A 26,015-nucleotide genomic window follows, 5' to 3' on the forward strand; every position below is an offset into this window, starting at 1 on the left:
AGAGCTTATTGTTGCTGTTTTAGTATCTAAATTCTTTTGTAAACCCACAACAGAGTGAAAAGAGTAGAAATCTCACCCTGAGGCAAAGTATCGTCTGAGTCATACGTGTTAATCACCCCCATCAGCCCCCACAGACTGCGGTCATTTAGAGCTGCAGGGCAGCAAAAGTCTTACTCATAGCATCCTTCAAACTCCCAGGCAGACCAAAAATAGCTGACAATTTTGGGAGTCTGCATGGCAACACAAAACATACTTCTGGTATATGTGCAAAGTTCCCAGGGAAAGGGTTTTATACATACATACATATATATATATATATATATATATATATATATATATATATATATATATATATATATATATATATACACACACGCACACACACACACACACATATATATATATATTCCTGAAGACTATTGAAAGAAATTACAGGAGCGCTTTGCTAAGACAGTTCAAGCTGTGTTGTTTGGCGGCTCAAGACTTCTGCACTGTATATTGCTATGTTGAGCCCCAAATCTGCCCATAAGTTATAATAGAATCACAGTACAGTAATTTCTTTAGAAAAAGCAATGGTAGAGGGAGATTTATATATTATATATCTAAATATATAATTATAGATATATTTAGTCATTTTCTCACCAAGTTTTCACGCTTTTTTCCTCCAAAATTTGCCACTTTAATGTGAAAAAACGTTATTTTTTCATGGATTTTTATACCCACCAACGCCATGCCCCTTAATTTTTTTTAATACGTTGTTATGAGTACATGTCTTAAACTGTAGTTTAAAATACTATTGGTAAAAGTATTTGGTCTACCACTAGGTGACAGTGTTTCACTAGGTGAAAGTGTTAGTGTGCTTGCCCTTAGTGGGAAACAAGAAAATTGCTTACTTGTTGGGTCCTTCTGTGGAGTTTGTATTGTTCTCTCACAGTCCAGAAACATGTTCATAAAGTCTGATGGAAATAAATCAGCCAGTATGAGTCTAAACACCTCTCTGTCTTTCTTTGTGATGGACTGGTAACCTGTGACAGCAGGGAAATGTAAACTATTTACAAGCAATAAAAAACAAAACCCCATTTTATACACTTAGCTTTTCTAATGCATTATGTCTAAATATTTTAATACGCGTTCCACTAACTCTCAAGAGTCGGGATTTAACAGAAGTCCGTGAACGCCGCATGAACTCTCGGCGGTCCCTTTGAAGTGCAGTTTGTGGCTGGAGCTGAAGCTGCCCTCGGAGGTAACAATTAGCTTATGTTAAAAAAAAAAAGGTTTCTGTATAATGATATTATAATTTTCAGGCTCTAAACAGGTAATAGCGCCCTCCGGAATAGTTGACCTACGAAATTGACTTTTAAAACCTCAACTTTCAGTCTATTCTTCTGATAATTCGCCACGGGTTTTTTCCCCTTCTTAACCTGGGATAGGCTAAAGCTCCCACCCCCACCCGCCGCCACCTTGAACTGGAAAAAAAGTGAGTGAACATCCATTACCCTGTAATATAGTCATTTTAACTCGTGTTGCTAATCCCCAGATTCAGTTACACTGATCGCTACAATGTTACACACTCCACTTGTACTTAGAATCTTCAAATAAAAGTAAAGATAGCATATCCTTGCTTGGTCTTACAACCATTAAATAGTTTAGTTTGAAACGTCAGTAGTAACCAGTTATATAGGAGCTTACTGATTTAGGCACCATAATTTATAATAAGGTACAGAAAGGGGAAGAAACTTGTGGAGAAGCACACGAAATACTTCCATTCAGTAGGTTTCAGTCGCTGATTCGTATCATTCCCCTCACCTTTTAGGATGGAGTGAAGTGTTAAAGGGAGGCTAGAGGATGTGAGTAAAGTTGCCCCCCCCCCTTCTTCAAATCCAACAAAAGTGGTATCAAACGTTTGTGCTACGTTTGTGCTAATTTGTGCTGCAAAAATTTTCTTTTGTGCTGCTATCATTTTAAAGATATTAATAAAAATTTCTAGAGGTCATCAGAGGTCAACCAGCCCCCCCACATTAATTAACCTCCTATGAGCCGAACTCTTCCACGGCATTCATTTTTAATTTCTCTTTGATATTTGGGCATATTGGGGCCCGATGAATGTAAAAACAAAGAATTACCAGATTTTATTTTTTTTACCTTATTTTTATTTTTAAGAAAAATAAGAGCCACATATGAGGATATTCGTTTAAAATTTTGATAGAACTGTAGCAGTGTAATGTCCTCGTAGGTGGATATCAGGCCCTTCTAGAGCAAGATTGAGTATTTTGGTCTAAATAACCGAAAATGTGATGTCCACATATGTGGACGCCAGGTCCTAGGAGGTTAAATCAAACAAAATGGGTGTCAATCAACTGTGCTACGTTTGTGCTGCTAAAATTGTTGTTTGTGCTGCTTCTGTTTTAAAGATATTAATGAAAATGTAAAGGTCAAAGGGTCAACCAGCCCCCCACCACCACATTACCCAAATCAAACAAAATTTATGTCAAACGTTTGTGCTATGTTTGTGCTGGTTTGTGCTGCAAACATTTTTATTTGTGCTGCTATCATTTTAAAAATATTAATAAAATAACGTCTTGATGTGTGCTTAATCATCCAGGTAAGTAAATCCCAAAAGGTTGATACTGTTCATCTGGACATTTTCAGTTGGAGAAACGTCACTCATCCAAGTGACTTCTTCAGTCTCAGCTGACTGCAGGTTTTCCCAACCTTATAAATACATGTGAGTGAAGTTGCCCCCCCTACCTTCTTCAAATCGAACAAAATGGATGTCAAACATTTGTCCTGCAAATTATTTTTTTTGTTCTGGTTATGTTTCCCTAATTTTATAAACAGTACATGTACAGTGAGAGAGAGATGTTACATCTGTCTTCACTTGCATCCCAGTCACGGAAGCGTTGTAGGTAGTTCATAAGAGATTACAGGATCACCCCAACCTCAGCAACAGGACCACTCTCAGCACTGATCAGTTGTGTTTGCTTTTGGAACTGTGTCTTAATTCCACCTATTAGGCAGAAACCTAGGTGTGTCATGGGTTCCCCCAGGCCCCTGGTCAAAGTCACCAAACCAGTTCATAAGCAGGTACAGGTGTGGCCAGAAGGGTCCTCAGAGGCACTGCAAGACTGCTTTTCCACCACAGGCTGCCACACATGACAACACCACAGACTTTCAGGAATATACAGAAACTGTCATTGCTTACATCCCAAAATGCATCGATGATGTCACAGAGATCCCTTGCCAAAATCAATACACGCAAAGCTCCAGGTCCTGATAACATCCTTGGACGAGCACTGATGGACTATGCTGTGGAACTCCCAGGGGGGTAGAGTCCAGTCTGTCTTCCTATACTTCTGCCAATCTGGTGATTCTGCTGGCTGGGAGCCAGGAGGGAAGAGAGTTCAGCAGTCTCACAGCCTGGTGGATGAAGCTGTTGGTGAGCCTAGTAGTGCGGGAGCGGAGACTTCTGTATCTCTTTCCAGAGGGCAGGAGGCTGAACAGACAGTGCGCGGGGTGGGTTGCATCGTTGACAATTGTGATGGCTTTGTGGGCGAGGCGAGTGGTGTAAATGTTTTGCAGGGAGGGGAGTGGTACACCAACTATCCTCTCAGCTGTTCTCACAATGCGTTGTAGAGCTTTCCTGTTATAGTCAGTGCAGCTACCGCCCCACACAGTGATGCAGCTGGAGAGGATACTTTCAATAGTTCCTCTGTAGAATGTGGTCAGGATGGGTGGTGGAGCACTTGCCCGCTTGAGTTTGCGCAGGAAGTAGAGGCGCTGTTGTGCTTTCTTGGCCAGTGATGCTGTGTTAGTGGTCCAGGAGAGGTCCTCACTGATGTGGACCCCCAGGAACTTGGTGCTGCTCACCCTAACCCTTATTAAGTGCTTTGAACGGTTAGTCATGCATCAAATCAAATTATCGCTTTCGCCCAACCTGGATCCATTTGAGTTCGCATACCGAACTCAGCAACTCATTCACAAACTGGATCTGCTGGGGATCAGCACCTTGCTGTATAACGGGCTGCTAGATTTCTTGACAGGAAGACAGCAGACAGTACGGGTCGACAGCAACACCTGCAGCCCAAGAACACTGAATACGGGGGCTCCCCAAGGATGTGTGTTGAGCCCCCTTCTCTTCATTCTGCTGACCCACAACGAGATCTACTACAGGGGTGAAGTTAACCATCTTGCAGAGTGGTACAGCAACAAAAACCTGTCCCTGAATGTGGAGAAGACCAACAGCGACTCTACTTCCTCTGCAAACTGAGAAGCACAAGAGATTCAACCCCCATTATGAGCACCTTCTACAGAGGCACAGTTAAGAGTATCCTCACCAGCTGCATCACTGTGTGGTATGACTCCTGCATTGGGTTCTGCAGGAAAAAATGACAACGGGTAGTGAGAGCAGCCGAGAGCATTGTGGGGACCTCTCTTGCCTCCCTCCCCAGGAGATCTACTGCACCTGCCTCATCTGGAAGGTTCTCCTGCAGTCAGCTGAGACTGAAGAAGTCACTTGGATGAGTGATGAAATGTTTCTCCCACTGAAAATGTCCAGATGAACAGTATCAACCCTTTGGGATTTACTTACCTGGATGATTAGGCACGCATCAAGACGTTATTTTATTAAGATTTTTAAAATAATAGCAGCACACACGAAAATTTTTGAAGCACAAACCAGCACAAACGTTTGACATGAATTTTGTTTGATTTGGGTAATGTGGGGGGGCTGGTTGACCTTTTGACCTTTACATTTTCATTAATATCTTTAAAACAGAAGCAGCACAAACAACAATTTTAGCAGCACAAACCAGCACAAACGTAGCACAGTTGATTGACACCCATTTTGTTTGATTTAATTCATGTGGGGGGGCTGGTTGACCTCTGATGACCTCTAGAAATTTTTATTAATATCTTTAAAATGATAGCAGCACAAAAGAAAATTTTTGCAGCACAAATTAGCACAAACGTTTGATACCACTTTTGTTGGATTTGAAGAAGGTGGGGGGGGCAACTTCACTCACATAGAGGCAGAGGTGGCAAAAGTATAAACATTATGTACTTAAATAAAAGCGCTGAAAAAGGTACAGATTCAAATTCTTTTCTCAAGTAAAAGTGAAAAAGTACAGGTTCTGAAATGTACTCAAAGTAAGAAAGAGATAAGATAAGATAAGACTTTATTGATTCCACAACGGGGAAATTTTTGCGTCACCTCAGCTCAGGTACAGACATCAGAAGGAAATACAAAAATACAAATAAGTACAATCAATGAAAAAAAGTAAGATAATACACTATATACAATGGTAGCATACACAGTATGTGATTATGGATATGGTTGGAAATATGGAAGACATAAACTATATAGCTTGACATAACTATTGTACCACTACTATTCCTATGTATAGACATGTACACACACACATGTACACACTAAATATACATATGCATACATATACATACATATATACCTGCACATGTCCGTACACATGGAAGGTCCATTATGCATGAAGTGGTGACCGTGGATGTTCAGTGTCCAGTGACTTATGACATCGTGATTGAGGAGTTATAGAGTCTAACTGCTGTTGGGATGAATGATCTGCGAAAGCGCTCCTTCCTGCAGCGAGGGTGTTTCAGTCTCTGACTAAAGGAGCTGCTCAGCCCACTCACATACTCATGCAGTGGGTGATGTGGGTTGTTCATGATGGATGTCAGCTTTACTAACATCCTCCTCTCGCCAACCACCTCCACAGACTCCAGGGGACATCCCAGCACGGAGCTAGACCTCCGCACCAGTTTGTCAATCCTGCTCCTGTCCCTGTCCGTGCATCCACTACCCCAGCAGGCCACTGCATAGAAAAGGGCAGATGCTACCACAGTGTCATAGAATGTCCTTAACAGAGTCCTGCAGACTCCGAAGGACCTCAGTCTCCTCAGCAGGTGGAGTCGACTCTGGCCCTTCTTATACAGGATGTCTGTATTTGTAGTCCAGTCCAGTTTATTGTTGAGGTGAACACCCAGGTACTTATAAGAGTCCACTATCTCAATGTCTTTCCCTTGGATGTTCACCGGTGTTGTAAAAGTAAAAGAAAAACTTCATTTCAGTCTAAATTTTTAATCTCATAAATGTCTTCTGCTTGAGTCACTAGTAGAACATGAGATGGTGGCCACACATCATTGCTTCTTATCCCTTCTGAGATATGTTTTAGTTTAGTTTAGTTTTTTATGTGTTTTTATCACTGCTGGCACAATGAGACTGCGCCTGCAGCCATTCACGTTGCACAAGTAGTCCCGCTCCTCCCTGATACCACATCCACGCATGTTGTTGCAAGAAGGTTTGCTGTGTCTCCCACTACAATCTCAAGAGATAGCAGGAGAAGTGATGTTACGTGAGAGGAGCTGGTCAGGGCTATAAAATTACATCAAACTAGCAGCAGGACCAGTATCTGCCCAAGGAGCACTGCTGGAGGCCTAGAAAAGGACCTCCAGCAGGACCAAAACAGGACAATTCCCAGCCTCATGTGGCGAAAGGGTAAAGGCAGTTCTTGTATAATGAAGGTATTCATTTCACTGATGGCCCTCATGTTCCCCAGATTTGAATCAAATTAAGAATCTGAGATGTTACGAGCATCCAAAGCTGCCAAAAAGCACCACAGAGTTCCAGGAGCCCATCAGTGACCTGATTTAGCTCTGAGAGGAGCCTGATCTTTCGACAGTGTCCCGGAGGGTCTTATGGACATGGGGTCCATAAACATGACTCATCCACATTATGGCACAAGTTTGATCAGCCTCGGATTTCAATTTTTAATGTTGTTGGTATGATTTTGAAAACAGTCCTCAAAGCATTGCTGATTTTGGTTTCCAATGACTGTTGTTACCTATTAATCTTCTCATCAAATTATGTAATGCAAAGTATTCAGGATTCTTTGAGTGTCGTGTCTCTTTCTGATATAATGTAAAGTGTGGGAGAGTTTGTGTAATGCTTTAGGCTCTTGGTAAGGCTCTAAACAAAAACATAGCACACTTAGTGATATGACATCAATATTATTGAATGGTATGTTTGTCTTTGCTGTAATAAAATTAATTCGTTATACAAAAAAGAACCATAAACTTGGTGTATTTGAGAATAATCTACTTTCCTTTTCCTGTTAAACAGAATCATGATTGACTTTGAGGAGACAGACTTCATTTTGGAAAATCAGAAAAGAAAAAGAAAAAAAGATCTCAAAAAAGACAAAAAACACAAAACCAACATGACTGTGAAACCACAAGAGAGCATCCAGAAGAAAAAGAAAAACTCCCAGCTCAAAGAAGAAAAGAAGGAAAGGAAACAAAAGAAAAAGGAAAAGAAGAAAGAAAGGCAAAGAAGGAGACTGGCCTTAGAGCTAGGCAGCAGTGTTGTATTTAAACAGTGCGGTAGTGCCCAGGAAAAACCTTTTGAGAAGCCTGAAGCATCAAAGCCGCAACAAAATGAAAAGCTGAAGCCTGATCGTCTGACTCAAGACTCCAAAAAGAAATGCAAAAGAAAAAAAAAAGTGGTGTTTGAAGTGTCACCCTGTTACATCCGTGTCAAACGGCCTAAACTTGTGTCATCCTCCACCAAAGAGGAGGCGGCTGTGAAAGGCGCTGAGAGCTGTTCACAGGACGCAGTGACGGGGAACAGCCGCGATCAGGACTCTCAGGGCACCAGTGATGACATCAACAGCCAGGACTTGTTTATTACCCAGAAGACTTTCAGAACATCGCTCTCCGAACCCTCCAGCGGGGAAGTCAATGACGGAGCCCTTATGCTATCTCCTCAGGTGCGAACACAGCAAGGCGAGTGCCAACAGCTTAAACAATTTCATGAAGAATCAGAAAAATGGCCACATGACTCACAGCCTCATCAGCTCTTTGTGCAGCCAAACCCAGAAGAACCTGAAGAAGGTAAAGGACATCATAAGATACATAAGCAGAGAAAAAAGTCCCTTCTGAAACAAGAAAACACAAACTTATCTGGAGAGCAAAGAGTCTCACGTTCAGTGCATTTAAAGCTCAGTGAGGGGCATCCTTTCCTGGAGGAGCCAATCATTGTCGACTCCTCCCTGGATCTTGGAGAGCGTTCCCCTTCATGCCTGCCACATATTAATAAGTCATTACTTCCTGCCAGGTCCACAGTGAGCTCTTCCACACAGACAGAAAACTTCTTCACCACTGAGCTCTCCTCCTACCTCAGCTTCTGCCAGAAAAGTAGACCAGCTGTTTGTTTCGATGACGTGAAACCTTTAGACCTGAGCCTTCCACACAGGGTGAGAAAAGACCACAGGAGCTGTTTGTCAGTAATGGAGGTCAACCGTGAAGGAGAAGGAGGCATGGGTCCATCTGGGTCTTCACTTGTGAAAGAAAATCAGGTGCTTTTGGGTCGAGGAGAAACAACTCCCAGTCCGCAGTTGTCAGAATCTGATCAAAAGTCTGCTGATACAACGACATCCAGCGAGGACAGCGAGCAGCCGTGCCGCGCTGACAAGCTGGACCTGATTCAGGTGATACCACATGATCCTATTTGTGTAGTTACAGAGCAACAGATGATAAATTCATCTTACATATTGAACTTTATATTACAAAATTCAGAGCTAACACCAGATATCTTTTTATGTGTTTTTCAGCTTCAAGCCTCTTGAAATTGCAGTTCTCTCTTTTTTTTCACAAAAATACTGAAAATACTGGCGTAAGATGTCCCACTGATGGGAATTCTGCTGTTTTATCCTGTTTGTGGAAAAAAAAGTAATGTACAGCTCTTTTAGGAGATTACTGGGAGATTTAAAAAAAATAAAAGTATGACTGTAAAGATTAGTTTGTGGAAGATGTAGGTGTAAGAACCATGATAAAATATGAAAAACAGATTTAACAGTTACAAATTATTGATATTTATTTTCCCATTCTATGCCACTCAAAGCCTATCCTGTATCCTATTTTTTACTAAAAGTATTCAATATAAACACACACTCACCAGCAGAGTGGCGGCAGGGGCAGTTAACCAGCTCTAAGGACACTCTCACGCTAGTAGGGACTACAGGTGGGTTTTGATTATCGATTTATCGATTAAAATCGATTCTAGCTTGGATAACGTGATATCGATTTATTAAAATGCTGAATCGATTTTTGAATATAAATTTATTTTGCCCGAAATGCAAGAATCTCGGGTTAAACCTCACAAAATTTCAGCAACCACCAAACAGCTAAAGCAGTAAATGAGAGCAGGTACAGGGATTCTGCACAAAGACATAAACACAAAGCGGGGAGATGTGCCTTTCTCACCCGACGGCACGGACACGGTCGGGGCTGGAAGCCGACAGCTCGCTGATTCTGATGTTTCGGCGAGTCCGCGCTTTGTGTTTACGCCCTTTTTGCGCTGATTCTGAAGCTGTAGGTTTTTATCTCTCTCCAAACAATATTGACTGAACCAGCAGCAAAAGAAGATCCAAACTACACTTCACACTAAACATCGTCATGAATTCCCTCCCAGTTTTGCTGTTTTGCTTCCACCACAATAAAATCACACTTCATGCAGAGCTCGCTCGCTCTCTCTCTCTCTCTCTCTCTCGCTTGCTTATTACACACAAGTCTGCCGTTGTTTACAGCGCTGTCGGACACTGTTTTTTTCCCCTTTTACTCACTTCTAAAAACAAATCCTCATTTCTGCTGTTCAATTATGAACAAATTTAAACTTTTTAAAATTATGCAAAATTGCAAAACACTTAGCTGTGTTGCAATTCTGTAACTTTGCTCTGCTTCACTTCAGCAGCATCAGGTAATGTTCATGTGTTGATTAATGGTTTTCTTTCGTTTTGATCTACTGCAGAATATTTTTAAGGTCATCTGCTATAAAATCCCAGGCCAGGAAAATCTCCTTCATGTTTTTCTGTGTTACTTTGACACAAAGGCATCTGCTGTGATGCTTACACCTTTGATAAAGTCTCGCAAGTGTCAGCTTTCTTTTTATAGATATAAAAATATGGAAATGTACTGATGCGTGATCAGAATTATAGTATTTCTGACTGAGGCAAAATTTCCCCGATTAAAATCGAATCGAATCGGATTGAATCGAATCGTGGATCGAATCGATTCGGGACCTTGTGGATCAGAATCGAATCTATTCTAGAAATCAGTGACGATACCCAGCCCTAGTAGCGACCATTGTGTTGTTCAAAGTTTTAGGAGCAGGGGTTGCTCAGTAGGTAGCGTGGTGGCCCCATGATTGGAAGGTACCTGAGCAAGGTACCGTCCCTACACGCTGCTCCCCAGGCGCCCAATGGCTGAGTGAATTGGTTAAATGCAGAGAGGAATTTCCCCACAGGGATCAATAATGTATATATTATTATTATTATTATCTTTCAATCAGTGACAGACGTTCTTTGACTAGTTCCAATAACCAAGACTAGAAAACCATTGTTGATATCGTATGTCCAGAGCACTAATAAGGATTACGTGCATGTACGCTGACTTCAATATTTGAGCCCATGTTGATTATGAGTAACACCTTGTAAAAGTACATATATAACACAAAATAAGGATAAAGATAATATGGTCACCTTTAATGCTTTTGTTTAGGACTCTTTTGACAAGTTGCAAAAATTAGTGTCACGTAGATGTCCGAGTTGTTGGCAGGGCCGATAAAAAGTATTAATTCAGTAAGGACTAGATGTTACAATCCCGGACAATGCATGAAGATTCATTCACTTTTTTAAACATCTCTCAATCTGTCAGATTTCTCTTATCACCCTTAAAAATACTGGTGACCAGCAGTGCTACCCCTCAGCCTCCTAGTAGACACACTACTAGGAGGCTGAGGGTATCAAATTTAGGCATCTTATTGGGGGCAACTCATGTTCAAGAAAGAAAATTATCCAGGGCTGTGCATTTCAGTTGGTTCGTGTATTTTGACATTATAAACACTTAAGAATTTCTGTTTTTGCTGAGCAGTAAGAAATATTTATCAGGAGAAAAGGAGTAACTGAAGTTTCTTCCACTGTTCAGTAACACTGTGACTTTTTTTGGTCCTCAGGTCAGAGCGGTCCAGATGAAACTCAACGAATCCTTCTTTTTCAAACCCAAAGGAGAGGGACGGTCACCCAGGCCTGAGTCACCGCTGATGAAACTCTCTCAGGGCAGAGACACTAAAAGGAGGAAGAGTCGCTGAGGTCACAAGGTTTTAATATAGGCTGCTATTAGCCCTGTTGGCTGACGTCAACAAATAAGATGTGACGTTTGTGTTGACGTTAGTGGCCAATAGTTATCTGTTCAGTCATATCAATTTCGTGCTGACTAAATGTTCAGAATTTCATCTGAAAGCCTTTAAAAACTTTTATATAAGATTTTTTTGCTTCCCTGGAACAATTAAATGAAATCGTTACTGCCACACGAACAAACAAAGAAGACTTTAAAAACAATTATTTAACACATTAATATGGACCTAGAACTTCACAATTGGAGCACGCTTAAACTTTCCTAGCAGACACCATCTAACGTCTGGAAAACTGTTCAATTTTATGAGCTTCAGCTGAGAAGCAGCGTGTGTCAAGTGTCGAGCATTCCTGCTGAAACTCAGCCTGTGCCTGAGGGTCTTTAAGTAGAAGGACAGCTACATTAACACTATCAGTGAGCTCAGGTATTTTATTATATATGCTGTAAAGTTCTGATCTACATTATATGGACAACAGTATTGGGCCACACGCCTCAGTTCAGGTGTTTTCGGTCCCATTATCATAAGGTTAAAACATCATACACCCAGATGTGCAGTCTGCCTTTACAAGTATGAACATGGTCCTGCAACATCAGCACAAACACTGTGTGCTGGGAGCTTCATGGCTGAGCAGCTCCTGTACGTGTAACGTGTAGCTGTACGTTTATCCAAATACTATATGTTAGGAACATGAACAGAAGAAACATGCTTCCATTAAAAGAAAAATAAACTTCTGGGATAGAAATGACTGATTACTGTCTTTTGACCTGTTGTTCTAAAGTTTTTAGTATTCTGTCATGTTTTTTTAAATTGCTCTGTAAGTTTGTCCGGCAGTGGCAGTTTTTTGATGCCATGTCGCTATGACAGCATGTCGTAGTTCATAACATCATAACAAATAATCTGTTGTTAAAGTTTATTTATTGTGACGTAGTAGAAGTTCACTTTCTGTTGAGTGTTGATGCAGTATTTACCAAGTTCTTAAATGGTGCTAAATAAAGATCTTTATTATTTAAGTCTGTCTGCCAGCAGAGTTTGTGTGTTCTGCTATGAAACATGGAGAATATGTGAAGATGAATTAAGACCTTATATTCAACCAAGTGCTACAAAAGGCAAGCTACATGAGCAACAGATGTTTTAAAATGATCTCAGTGTTTTCAGATGGATTAGTGAGAGTACAGATCCAGAGGTGGGCCAGACCCACCATCACAGACAAGGAGAACATGCTTGCAGATAAGTTCTGATGCACAAACTACTGAATAAATGCCAGCTGATGTATTACATGTGTTTTGCTTGCACAAATGAAACATACTCTTTGAACATCAGAGCCGAACAGCAGTGGTGCAGAGGTAATCCAGCACCTCCGTCTCATTGGACAAAAAGCTTTTGGTCAGAGTCCAGTCGGTTTTCACTTTGGTCAAGCTGTTATTGCTTAAATGTGTCTAAAGCATCCTAGAGTCTGATCCTGGGAAAGCTTCACTCCTCACTGGTCTCAGCCTCACATCTCACAGCAATCAGATATGGAAGATTGAATTCAGAGCTCTCTTTTTCCTAATTATTCTTCTGAAACCAATTTTATTTCAATTCTTACTTTTAATCATTCTGGAAACAAGATTAAAAAAAAGATTAAAAAAAGTTACTTTGTTGAAACACACCTCTTTCTTCTCCGCTTGTGTTTTCACGTTTCCCTAAAATCCCCCAAAATCAGTGTAATTCAGTCCAAGTCAAAGTGGCCACCAGGGGTCAGCTGTTGCCCTTACAAGATGGGCTTAACAGCATGAAAACAACACAACTAGTGTCACTTTAAATATCCACTGGTCCCGTCCCAACTAATGGCCTATAAAAAGGTATTTTACCAAGGTGTCACGCAAGAAACATTTCACTATGTGTAAAACCAATGAGCTGTCTCAAGACCTTCACAACCTTATTGTTGCAAAACATTGCTCCCTTTTTTTGTGATAGCCAGCTTCCCGCTCGCTTCCCTAACTGCAGCTGATGCGACAGGGCTTCGGTGCGGGTTTGCTGCCGTTGCTGCAACTAGGAACCGGGGAATATGGAGGAGAGAGGTGTGAATGTTTTTCATTTTTGTTCTCCGTTGTGGGTGTTTGTGGAGTGCATGTTCAAAATAGTTGGGAATGGAAGCAGCTGAGGATGCTAGTTGGTTATGCTTTTCATATCTGAAAGTGCAATTGTTAGTACCTTGATATCTTTTGAATCAGATATCTGGGCCTAAATCCTGAGAAGCCATGAAAACTCTCCAGTAAGCTCCCATCCAAAAGTATGGCGTGGTCTGCTGGTTCCATTCTGCAGCCGTGTCGTTCTTTAATGGTGAGGCAGGAAATGGACCCAAAGATGCAGACTTGGAGGCAACCTTGAATAACCAAAGACTGACCTTTATTTAGTTGGCAGCTGCAAATCCATAGTACAAATGAAGACAGAGATGAACTAAATCAAGGAAGTACTACAGCAAAACAGAACTAGGCATGGGGAACATAGGAGGACAGGAAAAGCTTAACACCTAACAATATCAGAATAAAAACATAACCTAGGCAAAGGTAACATCCAAACTGAAAACTCCAAAAATATAAAAAGGAGAATATAAAACAGGAAACTGGGTATGCCCGGTACAAAACCCAGGCTGCAGCTGTCTTATAAAATTGCTAGCATGGGTTAACATAACACAAAGCTTTATTATGCTTGATCGTGAACTCTGAAGAGCTTTATTCATCATCGTTCTGCAGATTGGTCATTGATGCAAAAGCTTCTTGAGCCCAGGTGACGCTCTGGCTCACACAGATGCGCCTCCCGGTGGCTGTACCGATCCTGCAGGAAGATTACAAGAGAGTTAGGATAGAAGATACCACGCTGTGGCTCGTGTTTTCATGCATTCTGTTTTGTGTTCAGAAATTACGATTACTGAAATTACTCATTGTGGTGACATACACAAATGCTTTTTCCAGACAGGCGCTGTGAGACTTGAAGACAGAGACTATATTCTTCTGTGGTATCCTTCCAGTAAAGAATTTGAAACAGCATTGTCCATGAGACATTTCAAGCAATTGTTGAGCTAAAAGGAAAAAAAATAATAAAAAGACAGTAAAAAATTCAGTTTCATAGCAGCATGTGTCAAAGGTGTTGAGCATTGTTGCTGAAACTGACAGTCTTTAAATAGAAAGGCAGTGACATTAACACTGTCAGAGCGCTCAGGTCCTTTATGATATACACTGATGATGTTTTGAAATAACTCATCAGCCCAAGATTAAATTTTAAACAGAGTGGAGTTGCTTTCAAGTTTTGTAAAATGTAAAATGCATTAACAATAATAAGTTAAAGTTAACAACCAAATATAATCTGAGGTTCAGCTGATCTGAACATTGATTGAACTGAAAGACAATAAAAAAGATTTTTAAACACCACAGCTATTTAGGGATTTCTTAAAGCCAGCAGAACCTTTGTTCCCTTCTGACTCTACTAACACTCACTGAACATGAACTATCAGCTCCCATTAAACCCTTCAACCAGAACTCATGTGACAGTAATCTGTATTGATTAAAATAAACACAACCTTAGTCATGATCATTATAATGGTCCTAAATGACTCATGGCAAGATAACTAGCTAATACTGCAGAATTCCTCTTAGTTGACGCTGTTCTTTAGTGATGCAAATATCCATTTGGGGCTCATTTAACCAGCTGGTAACGCAGCTGTGAGGATGATATTATTTTCAACATGTTTTGTAAACTAAGAGAAAAAGGTGATTCAGAATCTTGAAATTGACATTTCTAAAATGCAGTTGCACAAAATAAAAAAAATCATAATAAATCCCTCCAAAAAGTTTCATAACAGATTAAAATGCAGCATATAGAACTGATTAACAACAATAAGTTTATTTAAAACCAGATAAAAACAGGTATAATTGGAAATAATTCGTCTAAATTTCAGGAGCAGGAGCGTTCCTCCAAACACTCCCCTGCACTACTATCTGACTGGCCCAGGAGCCGCCACCAGTCCCCTCTGAGGCCTTCCTCAAACCCCAGCCTCAATTCATGCTCAAACCATCTGCCATTATCTACTAGAAATGCTGTCAAACCTTTTTGCAGATGTGGTCCCAGTTAATTAATCTGAGGTATAATGTTCACTCATTTTCTCAGTGTAACTTGTAAAAGTTACGACCAATCAAATAAAATCATTAAAAGGCCTCAGATTACATTTATCTTCAGACTGTGAAGCAGACTGACAGACTTACGTGCAGCAGCGCAGTAATAAACCGTGAGTAGCAGAAGCAGCAGTCCCACTGTGGCCTTCATGTTTACTCCTCTCTGGATGTGATGATGTCCTTCTGCTGTTGCTGTAAGAAGTGATCTGAATGTTTAATGCAGTCTCACGCTCACTTAAAGGGCCGTTATATGTTTGTCATGGTGAGTTTTTACTGTCACTTAAACACAAAGATTAGAAATCACCAACCAAGCGACATCTCTGCAGCTACTCCACACTGCATACAGAGACAGATAACATCAAGAGATATAAATGTATGCGACTCAACTAAGTAGTTACATTTAAAATATATTAATCTGAAATGAGATGACCCAAATGCATACTGTACAAGGAGAAAACGCACCTTTTATGAGGACAGTCCAAAGTCCAAAAGATGCAACAAGTCCAGACAGTGCAAAAAAAGCAAAATAAGTCCAAGAAACAGACAAGAAGCACACAAAGGCAGATCACTGAGGAGTTAAAGAAATGCCACCTCAAAGATTAAAGGGAGATGGCTGTAAAAACAGGATTATGTAACAATAGGAAATGGGAGGGAAACTAAGGAGAGCAAATGGGAAAGAAGAAAAACAACACAGAGGAAGTAAAACTTGACACAAGACACAAAAGAAACAAGCTAACACATTAAAACAGGAAGTAAGTAAACACTGAAGCCAGGACACAGAAAATAGACTCTGGGAAACACTGGAAAAGGCTTTGAGAACACAAAGAACTACAACGAATAAACCCGAAGGCAAAATACTAAACAGAAAATAAACAGGAAACAAAAGTTAATCAAGAGATTACAATGGAAAACTAAAAATGAAAGTAATTGAGAGAAAAGCTCTAAATAATCCTAAAATCCACAAACTCCCATGATGGAAAAAATATGAACGTGACACGAAAAGAAAGGAGTGAAAGAATAATTCCAGTTTTTTTCTTCCACGTGTATTTCTTTTTTCTAACACGCCTCTATTAACCCTTACAATCCATATGGGCTTCACTAGGAAACAACATAACAAACATTTAGCAGAGTCAAATGACTTCACAGCAGTCATGGGCACCTGCTCCAATCAGAAGCTGGGTGGTTCCATATGTCCCAAAATTACACTCACTTGACACTTTCTCTGGTACAACGTGCCTTTATCAGGTTTTCCCCATTTTACCATCAGAGCTGTCTCAGTTCTTCATGGCACAGATTCAAAAAGATGCTGAAAACATTTCAGAATTTGGTGAGCAAATTGTGTGCTGTACATCCATGATGTGTCTCTCCTGTTCCAGCACATCCCAAAGGTCCTCCTTTGGATTGAGGGGTGACGTGGAGCCCATTTGAGTACACTGACCTCACTGTCATGAGCCTTCTCTATAAGAAGTCATTACTCCAGGTCCACAGTGAGCCTTTCCACACAGACAGAAAACTTTTTCACCACTGAGCTCTCCTCCTATCTCAACTTCTGCTAGAAAAATAGACCAGCTTGATTAGAGGACCTGAAACCTTTAGACCCGAGCCTTCCACACAGGGTGAGAAAGGCCCACGGGAGCTGTTTGTCAGTAATGGAGGTCCAGGTGTCTGATATGGAGTGTCCTGCAGAGCAGTCATAGAGATTACATGAATATACGCTGACCTCATTATTTGAAACTCTGGCCATGTTTAATGTAAGTCTCTGCGATGTAACAATACACATGTAACAGGAAATAAGGATAAAGACAGTAATGCAAGTAAGTAATTTTACTTAGGACTTTGTTACCAGGTCACAAAAATAAGTATGGATGTCACAAAGATGTCTGAGTTTTTAACAGGGCCCATAACAACTATTAAAAAATATAAAAAAAAAAAAAACACACGAAGTTTCATTCACCTTTCACTCCTCGAGTTAAATTCAATTTTATTAATACAGCGCCATACATCTCGCAATCTGTCAGATTTCTTTTGTCACCTTTACAAATGGTTGAAGTCGCATTCTTTTAGCAGCCAGCAGGGGGCGACTCATGTTCAACAAAGGAAATATCACCGCTGATGAAACTCTCTCAGGCAGATAAATTAAAAGCATTAAAAGCAGGAAGAGCCGCTGAGGTGACTGGTTGCTAAACTGCAGTTCATGCAAAGATATATATATATCTATATTTTTTAAATTATTATTATGGGGTGATATTAGCCCTGCTGGCCGATATCGACATATGAGCAAACAAGATGGCATATTTTAATGTGAGTAGTCAATATTTATCTGTTAAATCATATCAATTTGGTGCTGACTAAATGTTCAAAATTTAATCTGAAAGCCTTTAAAAATTTTATACTAGATATTTTTCTTTCCTCGAACAATTTAATGAAATTATTAAAACACAAACAAACAAAGAACACTAAAAAAATAAAAAATAAAAAATGTAATTTCACACGTTGATTTGGACCCAGAACTTTATAACCGCAGCTATCTTAAACTTCTGTAGCACACAGCGAAACGTCTGGAACACCGTTCAGTTTTAATAGCTTTAAGCTGAAACGGTGTTGAAAGGTTAATCAGAACGCGAGAGTTCATGTTCAGGTTACACGAAACAACCACTGTTTTCGGCCTCACTCCTAATCAGAAGGCCCTGTGTCCGCTACCAGTATGATAGGCTACTGGATTTATTTATTTTTTGGCAGGGTAAAGATGAAGTGTGGAAATTTCTCCTTAAAAAACAAAACAAAAAAGTAAACGCCCGATTCAAAGCCGAACATTTTTATTGAAAAAACATGCGTGGGTTGTTTTTTTAATATATATACACAAAGCATTTTGGAAAATACAGTCATTATAAAATTGCTGCTAGCATGGGTTAACATAACACAGAGCTTTATTATGGCTGATCATGAACTCTGAAGAGCATTCATTCATCACCGATCTGCTTTTGCTTAAAAGCTTCTTGAGCCCAGGTGACACTCTGACTCACACAGATGCGCCTCCCGGCGGCTGTACCGATCCTGCAGGAAGATTACAAAAGAGTTAGAACAGAAGATACCACGCTGTGACTCGCGTGTTTATGGATTCTGAGTTTTTTTGTTTTTGTTGCTGTTGGTGGGGTTTTTTTTCGGGTTTCTTCTTCTTCTTCTTTTTTTTGCCTGTCCCATTCGGTACTTAACAATAATTATTATTACCGGGATTATTGTCTGAAGGACAAGAAAGATGCCCAACTGATTTATTTTTCCATTTATTTTTGGTCATGGCTTTGCCAAATTGCTCCACTTGATAGATCTTAATAATAAAATTATTATTATTATTATTATTATTATTATTATTATTATTATTATTATTATTATTATTAGGGAAAGAAGGGAAAGAAAAACAGGTGAAGAGGGACAGTGAGAGAAGACCCTAAAAAAGCATGCACACTGTTTTGTGTTCAGAAATTACGATTACTGTAATTACTCATTGTGGTGACATACACAAATGCTTTTTCCAGACAGGCGCTGTGAGTCTTGATGACAGAGACTATTTTCTTCGGTGGTATCCTTCCAGTAAAGAATTTGAAACAGCATTGTCCAGGAGACATTTCATGCAATCCTTGAGCTGAAAGAAAAAATAAAAAGACAGTAAAAAATTCAGTTTCATAGCAGCATGTGTCAAAGGTGTTGAGCACTCAGCCTGGAACTCAGTCTTTAAATAGAAAGGCAATGACATTAACACTGTCAGAGCGCTCAGGTCACAAAACTGTGTGCTGGGAGCTTCATGGCATTGCTCTCCATGGCTGAGCTATATGTGTAATTTGTTAGTGACCCAGTAGTGTTGTACATATAATATATATATATATATATATATGCTTTCTTTAGAACAAAAATAAAGTCTTTCTTCCTCTGATTATTATCTTTCGACCGGTTGTTCAGGTCAAACTGTCACTTCGTTTCTAAAAACGCCACAGCTTATTTTTTTTATCTGGATCAAACGGTCATAAAGTAAACACATACATAACCTCACGTCATGTATGTGATAAAAGCAAAAGTTTGTCTTCGTAACATTTTAACGTGTTTTGTCATCAAACTCAAAACATTTGAAAATGAATTTTTAAAATAACTCATCGCCCTTTTGAAGTTTTGTAATAACCTCACCCACATAATGTGAAGTTCATTCACAATAAACAGTAAAAGTTTTTAACTTGTAACTCATTTAAGTTATGAAGATTACTAATAAAATCAGATAAAAATCTAATAAAAACATTCAAGAGGGCATTTATCCCCAGTTAAAAGCAGACTGACAGACTTACGTCCAGCAGCGCAGCAATAAACCGTGAGCAGCAGAAGCAGCAGTCCCACTGTGGCCTTCATGTTGACTTCACTCTGATGTGATGATGTCCTTCGGCTGTCGCTCTAGAAAGTTAACTGAATACTTAATGCTTTGTCACACTGATACAAAGGGCAGTCTTAACAGATCTATTATAGTGAGTTCCCTTTTTGGGTAAAAGGAAGTGTAAGAGACACACCACCACTTAAACATGTAGATTAAAGATCACTCACCAAGCAACACCTCTGCAGCTTCTCCACATCGATTATGGAAACAGATAACATCATGTTCCATCTATTCAAGTCAGCTGAGAACGATGACCACATTTTTAATTTTTTTAATTAAAGTAATTTTGTTTGAGAAGACATGCGTAACAGCATAATGTCTGTTTATTTCTGCCATATGATTCTTTATAATCCCCCAAAGCTGATTCTGTTCATCTGGACATAGCGTCTTCAGTGCAAGAAACATTTTGTCGCTTATTCAATTACTTGTTTAGTCTCAGCTCGACTGCAGGGTTCCCCAACCTTATAACCAGTACATTTGCATAATGACTGAAACTAGCACCACTGACTAATAATGGGCCATGAGGTCAGTTTCATGATCATTAATATGCCAGCTATCATGACCTCCTTTATAATGTTTGTGTGACAAAGTGGGTGAGAACACCTTTTGTTCAGAGTTAAAAGCTGGATATTCTTAGTTAACATTCTTGTTTTGATTTAGCCATATCTCATATGTATTCTGTAGTAGGCAAACGTGTACTATCCCGGGTTTGTTTATGTTTCACACTGTTACAGATTATTTAATGTAACATCTTGGTTTAAATCAACTCTGACAAGTTTGTTAATTGTCTAGTTTGAACTCACCTAACCTACCTGTGTGCCAGGAACAATAGGAGGAAATGTAGTTTCAATTCCCCGTATTTATAGCGTCCAGGTTAGTCTGAGATCACAGGAAGAGACCAGGTCAAGAAGGGGGAGAATTCTTGTAATTTGATAAAGTCTTGTAATTTGACTTTGTGTTTGTTGAGAAATGGATTTATTGTTGTGATATGTATTGACTATACCTTAGTTTTTATAGCTAATAAAGAGTAGCATTATACGTTTATGAGAATGGTAATATTTGTCTTACCTACTGCATGGAATAGTTCAGAGGAGAAATTGTTTGGATAGCAGAAGAACTCTGGTGTTAGTGGGAGAAAGGACCAGGTCAGTATAGCTGTGTGCATGTGACCATAATTTCTGCTGATTTAAGTTCAGTTATGTTTATTTTTACTGAGTTAACTATGAAGTTGACTTTCTTATTTATTTTTGTAAATATTGTTTGGTCACAAAAATGGTGAATACATCACTCGCTACACTGGACAGCACGGTTACTACTTATTCTCCAGCCAAATGACTCTGCAGTAGTGGGCACCCGCTACAATCAGCAATGACAGTAACTCGTCACTCGGAGGGTAACAGGTTGCATATGTGCACACATATATGCATTCAGTGAACACAGTTATGCACACTGTACTGAGTTGGACCATATTTATTGTATCACGTTTTTCATTGTATAGATTCAAAAAGGTGCTGAAAACATTTGGAGAGATTTTTTATCCATGTTGACATGATAACATCACACACTTCCTGCAGATTTATTGATATTATTTATTAATTTGAATCTTCTGCTCCAGCTGTCGTGGAACTTTGTAAATAAAGTCTGCAACACGGTAGGAGCTGTGATCAAGCTATTTATTACTGCACGCAGGAGGTCACACACACACATCAAAACATAACAGGTTCATAGCAATGAGTGTTCTAACCTTGCAGCGCCCCTTTTATAACACCGCACAAACACTACTCTCCCTAGTGTTTATACTGTCAGAGTGCAGGCAGATTCAGTTTTAGACCGTGAGAGTCCACATGTGCCCAGTGAGCAATGTCATTTGTTCAAAAACACCCTGCAATTAAAGCGTATCCTTTTCATTCAAAATTTCCGTGTGTTCATATAGTTGTGGTTTATGTACACCCAATCTGGCCATAATGAGTGTATGTAAATTTCTGACCACAGTATTAGAGAGATTCCTGGAGGGCATCGAAAGCAAAACAATCGTGGGTTTACTTATGCTTTGCAAAACATCTTAGAAAATACAGTCATTATAAAATTGCTGTTTAATCTGTTCACAGATTAAAATAACTAGAGCTTTATTATGGTTGACCATAAAAAAAGCTGGCCTCCTGAGGGATCATGCTGGGAATGGGCAGATGGTCTGTCTCATAAATCTGGAAGACACTTTTTCTAGTCGTTCCTGTTCATTTTTGTAATTTACTCCATAAAAGTCACAACAAAAAGAATTTCTTTCCTGAGATCTTCTTCTTTGACTGCAGCCGCCATCAGTAAACTCTGTATTCCCATTCATGAACGTTTCTCTTGATTGTCGAGTTTGAGAATGATACACGTTTCTCCTCAAGATGTGAGGGAAGATTTTCTGCAATCATCCACTTTTTAAAAAATCTTCTGTCTTCTCTAAGACAAGTTAGACATTAAACTGCTTATTTGTCACGTAATACCAGGAACAGGCCTCACTTGGCCATGAAACTGCTCTCACTCAATTATTCAGTTTCTTTAAGCCTCTGAAAATGGAGGACTGTGAATAAAAATGCCTACAATTCTTAATTAATATTATACATCTGTTGATGCCCTTCACTGTTTCAGTTAAAATCCAATGGTGAAATTGCAAAAATATATGGTAAAAAAAAATAAATGTCAAAATGTAGCATGTACTGTTCCAGGAGTGAAAAACTTGTGACCCCATATCAGGTTTTGTTGTGCTCAGTAGGTAGTTGGAAGGTCAGGGTTCGAATCCACTGAATGGCTACCCAGAAGCACCTGAGCAAGGTATCGTCCCTACACACGGCTCCCTGGGCACCTGATTAGTGGCTGCACACTGCTTCACTGAGTGAATGGGTTAAATGCAGAGAGATTAATTTCCCCACGGGGATCAATAAAGTATACATTATTATTGCAACATGAACTTCTGTATGGATGTTGTTGTTCCAGTAAGGACTGTATATTGCTATGCTAACAACAAGCCCTGGATCACAGGTAACGTGAAAGTTGGTGATCAGCAGGAGCTCAAGCGCATGCAGAAGGTACTCAGAGTCTAGCCGAGGGAGGCAGAGAAGCCTTGCAGGAGTCAGCACAGACTCCTTCAACATCTGCAAAACGCTGCTGCAGATTTTCTATCGGCACGAAGAAGAGGGGCATTTCACACCTGTACAAAATTGTGAGGAAGGCAGGCTTCATTGTAGGAGCTGGATATCCTGACATCAGTGCCTGTCTGTCTATGTTGTGACAAACTTTTCAAATGTTTTCTCACTTCATACCCGGGACAAACGGCTGACCTGTGCGGTTTTAATGCTTCATTAACTATTCACTAACTTTCTTAATGTTTAATTACCCACGATGAAACCTCTTTCACTAAGTTAAAAACATCCATGCATGTTCTTACAGTACACAAGTTCATGTACACTCGTCCTGAGATTCCTGAGTTCAAAAAAAATAATTAAAAGTCCCAAAATTAATGTGACACTACATACACTCATCATCGACATGAAACTTCTGACCACAACTGCAGATGCTTGTTTTTTTTTTTTTTTTAATTGAAACATTCATGGAGAGGATCGCAAGCAAATCAAGAGAACATGGGTTTATTTATGCTTTGCAAAGCGTCTTGTAAAATACAGTCATTATAAAAATGCTGGCAGTGAAGAGTAACATAACAGAGCCTGTTATTATGCTTGATCGTGGACACTGAAGAGCATTGTTAGTCACTGCTCTGCTCTTTCTTAAAAGCATCTTGAGCCCAGGTGACACTGTGGCCCACGCAGAAGCGTCTTCCTTTGGCTGTATGGATCCTGCAGGGATATTACAAAAGAGTTAGTACTGAAAATATTACGCTGTGTCTCAGTAAAATGTTCGTGCAATTTGTTTTGTGTTCAGAAACTGTTATTATTAATCTAATTACTCATTGTGGTGACATACACAAATGCTTTTTCCAGACAGCTGCTGTGAGTCTTGGTGACAGAGACTATGTTCTTCACTGGTATGCGTTCTGTAAAGAAATGGAAACAGCATTCTCCAGGAGCTGTCTCATCCAATGCTTCAGCTGGAAGAAAGAAAAAGAGCCACATCAGTTCAGTGACCTCAGCATCCTTCATGTTAAAATTACGTGAATCAACCTGCTAAGAAGCCTCTGGACAAAAAATAGCCAGAGGCCTTCTGACTCTATGAGTGATTAAACACAGCCTTAGTTATGAGTGTACAACTCATGATAACAAGCTAACCCTGCAAAATCCATCTTAGTTGACACCATGCAAAACCTCATCCTTGAGGTCCTCATCCATGATATTAGGTTTTCAGATGTCACTTTAACTCTGTAACATGACATCTGAAAACCTAATATCATGTCTGTGGTACAAATGCATCTTTGTTACGCATGCATATTTTATAACCAAAGCCAAACAACAACCTTTTTAAATGTATTTACTCAAAATAACAGCACACCAAAAACCATAACTAATCTGAGGTTAATTTAGTCAAATGCAAACCTTGTAAGTCATGCAATTTATGATGATTACTATTAAATTAGATGAAAATTGAAATAAAAACATCAAAGTGCCTCAGGTGTAATTTATCCTTAGCCACATGCAGACTGACAGACTTACGTGCAGCAGCGCAGCAATAAACAGTGAGCAGCAGAAGCAGCAGTCCCACTGTGGCCTTCATGGTGACTTCACTCTGGATGTGATGATGTTCTTTGGCTGTCGTTCTAAAAAGTGATCTGAAAGTTTAATGCTTTGCCACACTCATAAATAGGGCAGTCTTAACAGATCTGTCGTAGTGACTTGCCTTTTTGGGTAAAAGGAAGTGTAAGAGACACAGATGTCTTTGTCACTTAAACACGTAGATTAAAAATCACCCATCAAGCAACACCTCTGCAGCTCCTCCACCTTGAGTATAGAAATAGATAACATCAAGGATGTAACATGGATTCAACTCAACTAACAACGATCACTCCATTTTCACTACCATATGTTCTCGAGTCACATGACTCTACAGTACTCATAGGCACCTGCTTCACTCAGAAGCAATGGAAGCAAAATGGAAATTTTCTATTTCTAAAAACTGAAATGATAAACAGCTGCTGGTATGAGGTTCCAGACCCCCTCAACATCACAGTCACCTGACACTTTATCAGCTATACCTTGATCACACCAGGTTGAATCAATCTGGCTTATGAACTGACTCAAGCACTCATGCCTCAGGTTCAACGAGATACTGGAAACATTCCCCAGAGGTTTTGGTCCATGTTGACATCAAATATTTGCTGCAGATTTGTTGGTTGCACATCCATCAAGCCCCAAAGGTTCTCCATCTGAATGTGAAGGCCATTTGAGTACCGTGAGTGCGCTGTCATCTTCAAGAAACCAGTTTCAGATGATTTGAGCTTCATGACATGGCACATGGGTGTGGACCCAGGGTTGTGAGTTTTTTATGGGCAAGCCTGGGACCACGACAACCATCCTGCTGGATGCAGCTGTCAGTCAATGGGTAAACTGTGGTTAAAAAGTAATGGATGTGGTCACTAAGAGGCCCAATAAAATATCCCACACCCCATGACACCACCACCAGCAGACAAGGTAGGATGGATCTCATGTTATTTGAACCAAATTCTTAATCCACCATCAGGCAGACTAACCAGACAAAGCCCATCTTCTTCATGCTTTGATATGTTGTGTGTTCAGAGATACTCTTCTGTATCTGCCATTGCCTTTCTATCAGCTCGAAGATGAAGAGGCTGCTTTTAGCTTCTTCCTTGACACAAGGGGCCACCACAACTAGTTTAGTTGTTAGTAGTTTGATTTGGTTTTACACAGGATGCCTTTCCTGACACAACCTCAAACAGCATTTGAGCTCGAATCAAACCAGCATTTTTTTTTCCAGCCAAGCAAACGTGACAACTGCAACGAAAGCTAGTTTGGCCTCTCTCCTCTGACCTCTCACATCAAAAGTGTATTTTTACCCAAAGAACCGCTTAGAAGATATTTTGCATTATTTAGACTGTGACTAATCTATGTGAACTCTAGACATGGCTGTGTGGAGAAGCTCCCAGCCCATCTGGCACCAACAGCCAAAGTTCAAAGCCACCTTAATTCACCTTCTTTTGTCATTTAGACGCCCAGTTTAATTTTCGTCAAATTGTCTTGACCACGTGCACACGCCTAAATGCACCAAAGTACCGCAATAT

The 26,015-nt window shown here is 39.9% G+C and overlaps 4 protein-coding genes across 5 annotated transcripts; 1 reads left to right on the forward strand and 3 right to left on the reverse strand.

Moving 5' to 3' along the window:
• The first annotated feature begins 7,154 nt into the window (after positions 1-7,154).
• Positions 7,155-11,173, forward strand: LOC146629574 (uncharacterized). Its single transcript, XM_085358720.1, has 2 exons — positions 7,155-8,516; positions 11,039-11,173. Exons 1-2 carry the CDS (start codon positions 7,155-7,157, stop codon positions 11,171-11,173), a joined length of 1,497 nt encoding a protein of 498 aa, XP_085214846.1.
• A 2,436-nt stretch (positions 11,174-13,609) lies between these two features.
• Positions 13,610-16,005, reverse strand: LOC146629575 (C-C motif chemokine 4-like). Of its 2 annotated transcripts, XM_085358722.1 has the most exons (5): positions 15,832-16,005; positions 15,678-15,705; positions 15,460-15,561; positions 14,156-14,279; positions 13,610-14,035 (listed from the first exon to the last, which is right to left on the reverse strand). In XM_085358722.1, the coding sequence occupies exons 2-5, from the start codon at positions 15,685-15,687 to the stop codon at positions 13,933-13,935; spliced, it is 339 nt and encodes a 112-aa protein (XP_085214848.1). In that variant the 5' UTR covers positions 15,688-15,705; positions 15,832-16,005; the 3' UTR covers positions 13,610-13,932. The 2 variants fall into 2 exon arrangements, with proteins under 2 accessions (XP_085214848.1, XP_085214849.1); XM_085358723.1 differs by lacking the exon at positions 15,678-15,705.
• A 2,191-nt stretch (positions 16,006-18,196) lies between these two features.
• Positions 18,197-19,795, reverse strand: LOC146629576 (C-C motif chemokine 4-like). The gene is made up of 3 exons (XM_085358724.1): positions 19,701-19,795; positions 18,886-19,009; positions 18,197-18,423 (listed from the first exon to the last, which is right to left on the reverse strand). The coding sequence occupies exons 1-3, from the start codon at positions 19,759-19,761 to the stop codon at positions 18,330-18,332; spliced, it is 279 nt and encodes a 92-aa protein (XP_085214850.1). The 5' UTR covers positions 19,762-19,795; the 3' UTR covers positions 18,197-18,329.
• A 3,595-nt stretch (positions 19,796-23,390) lies between these two features.
• Positions 23,391-24,528, reverse strand: LOC146629577 (eotaxin-like). The gene is made up of 3 exons (XM_085358725.1): positions 24,433-24,528; positions 23,750-23,873; positions 23,391-23,622 (listed from the first exon to the last, which is right to left on the reverse strand). Exons 1-3 carry the CDS (start codon positions 24,491-24,493, stop codon positions 23,532-23,534), a joined length of 276 nt encoding a protein of 91 aa, XP_085214851.1. The 5' UTR covers positions 24,494-24,528; the 3' UTR covers positions 23,391-23,531.
• Positions 24,529-26,015: the final 1,487 nt, after the last annotated feature.

The sequence above is a fragment of the Diplotaxodon limnothrissa genome, linkage group LG7 (genome assembly GCF_057381915.1).
Source record: "Diplotaxodon limnothrissa isolate DT_005_m linkage group LG7, D_limnothrissa_male_GT1.1, whole genome shotgun sequence".
NCBI lineage: Eukaryota > Metazoa > Chordata > Actinopteri > Cichliformes > Cichlidae > Diplotaxodon > Diplotaxodon limnothrissa.

Excerpts from the sequence above, each read along its gene's own strand:
- LOC146629574 (XM_085358720.1), top strand. The coding sequence starts at position 7,155 with ATGATTGACTTTGAGGAGACAGACTTCATTTTGGAAAATCAGAAAAGA. Across the intron at positions 8,517-11,038 it reads ACAAGCTGGACCTGATTCAG|GTCAGAGCGGTCCAGATGAA; the intron begins GTGATACCACAT and ends TTTGGTCCTCAG.
- LOC146629575 (XM_085358722.1), bottom strand. Across the intron at positions 14,280-15,459 it reads TTATTACTGCGCTGCTGCAC|CTCAACAATTGCTTGAAATG; the intron begins GTAAGTCTGTCA and ends TTTTCCTTTTAG. Across the intron at positions 14,036-14,155 it reads TGTCTGGAAAAAGCATTTGT|GATCGGTACAGCCACCGGGA; the intron begins GTATGTCACCAC and ends ATCTTCCTGCAG.
- LOC146629576 (XM_085358724.1), bottom strand. The coding sequence starts at position 19,761 with ATGAAGGCCACAGTGGGACTGCTGCTTCTGCTGCTCACGGTTTATTGC. Across the intron at positions 19,010-19,700 it reads TTATTGCTGCGCTGCTGGAC|CTCAAGGATTGCATGAAATG; the intron begins GTAAGTCTGTCA and ends TTTTTCTTTCAG. Across the intron at positions 18,424-18,885 it reads TGTCTGGAAAAAGCATTTGT|GATCGGTACAGCCGCCGGGA; the intron begins GTATGTCACCAC and ends ATCTTCCTGCAG.
- LOC146629577 (XM_085358725.1), bottom strand. The coding sequence starts at position 24,493 with ATGAAGGCCACAGTGGGACTGCTGCTTCTGCTGCTCACTGTTTATTGC. Across the intron at positions 23,874-24,432 it reads TTATTGCTGCGCTGCTGCAC|CTGAAGCATTGGATGAGACA; the intron begins GTAAGTCTGTCA and ends TCTTTCTTCCAG. Across the intron at positions 23,623-23,749 it reads TGTCTGGAAAAAGCATTTGT|GATCCATACAGCCAAAGGAA; the intron begins GTATGTCACCAC and ends ATATCCCTGCAG.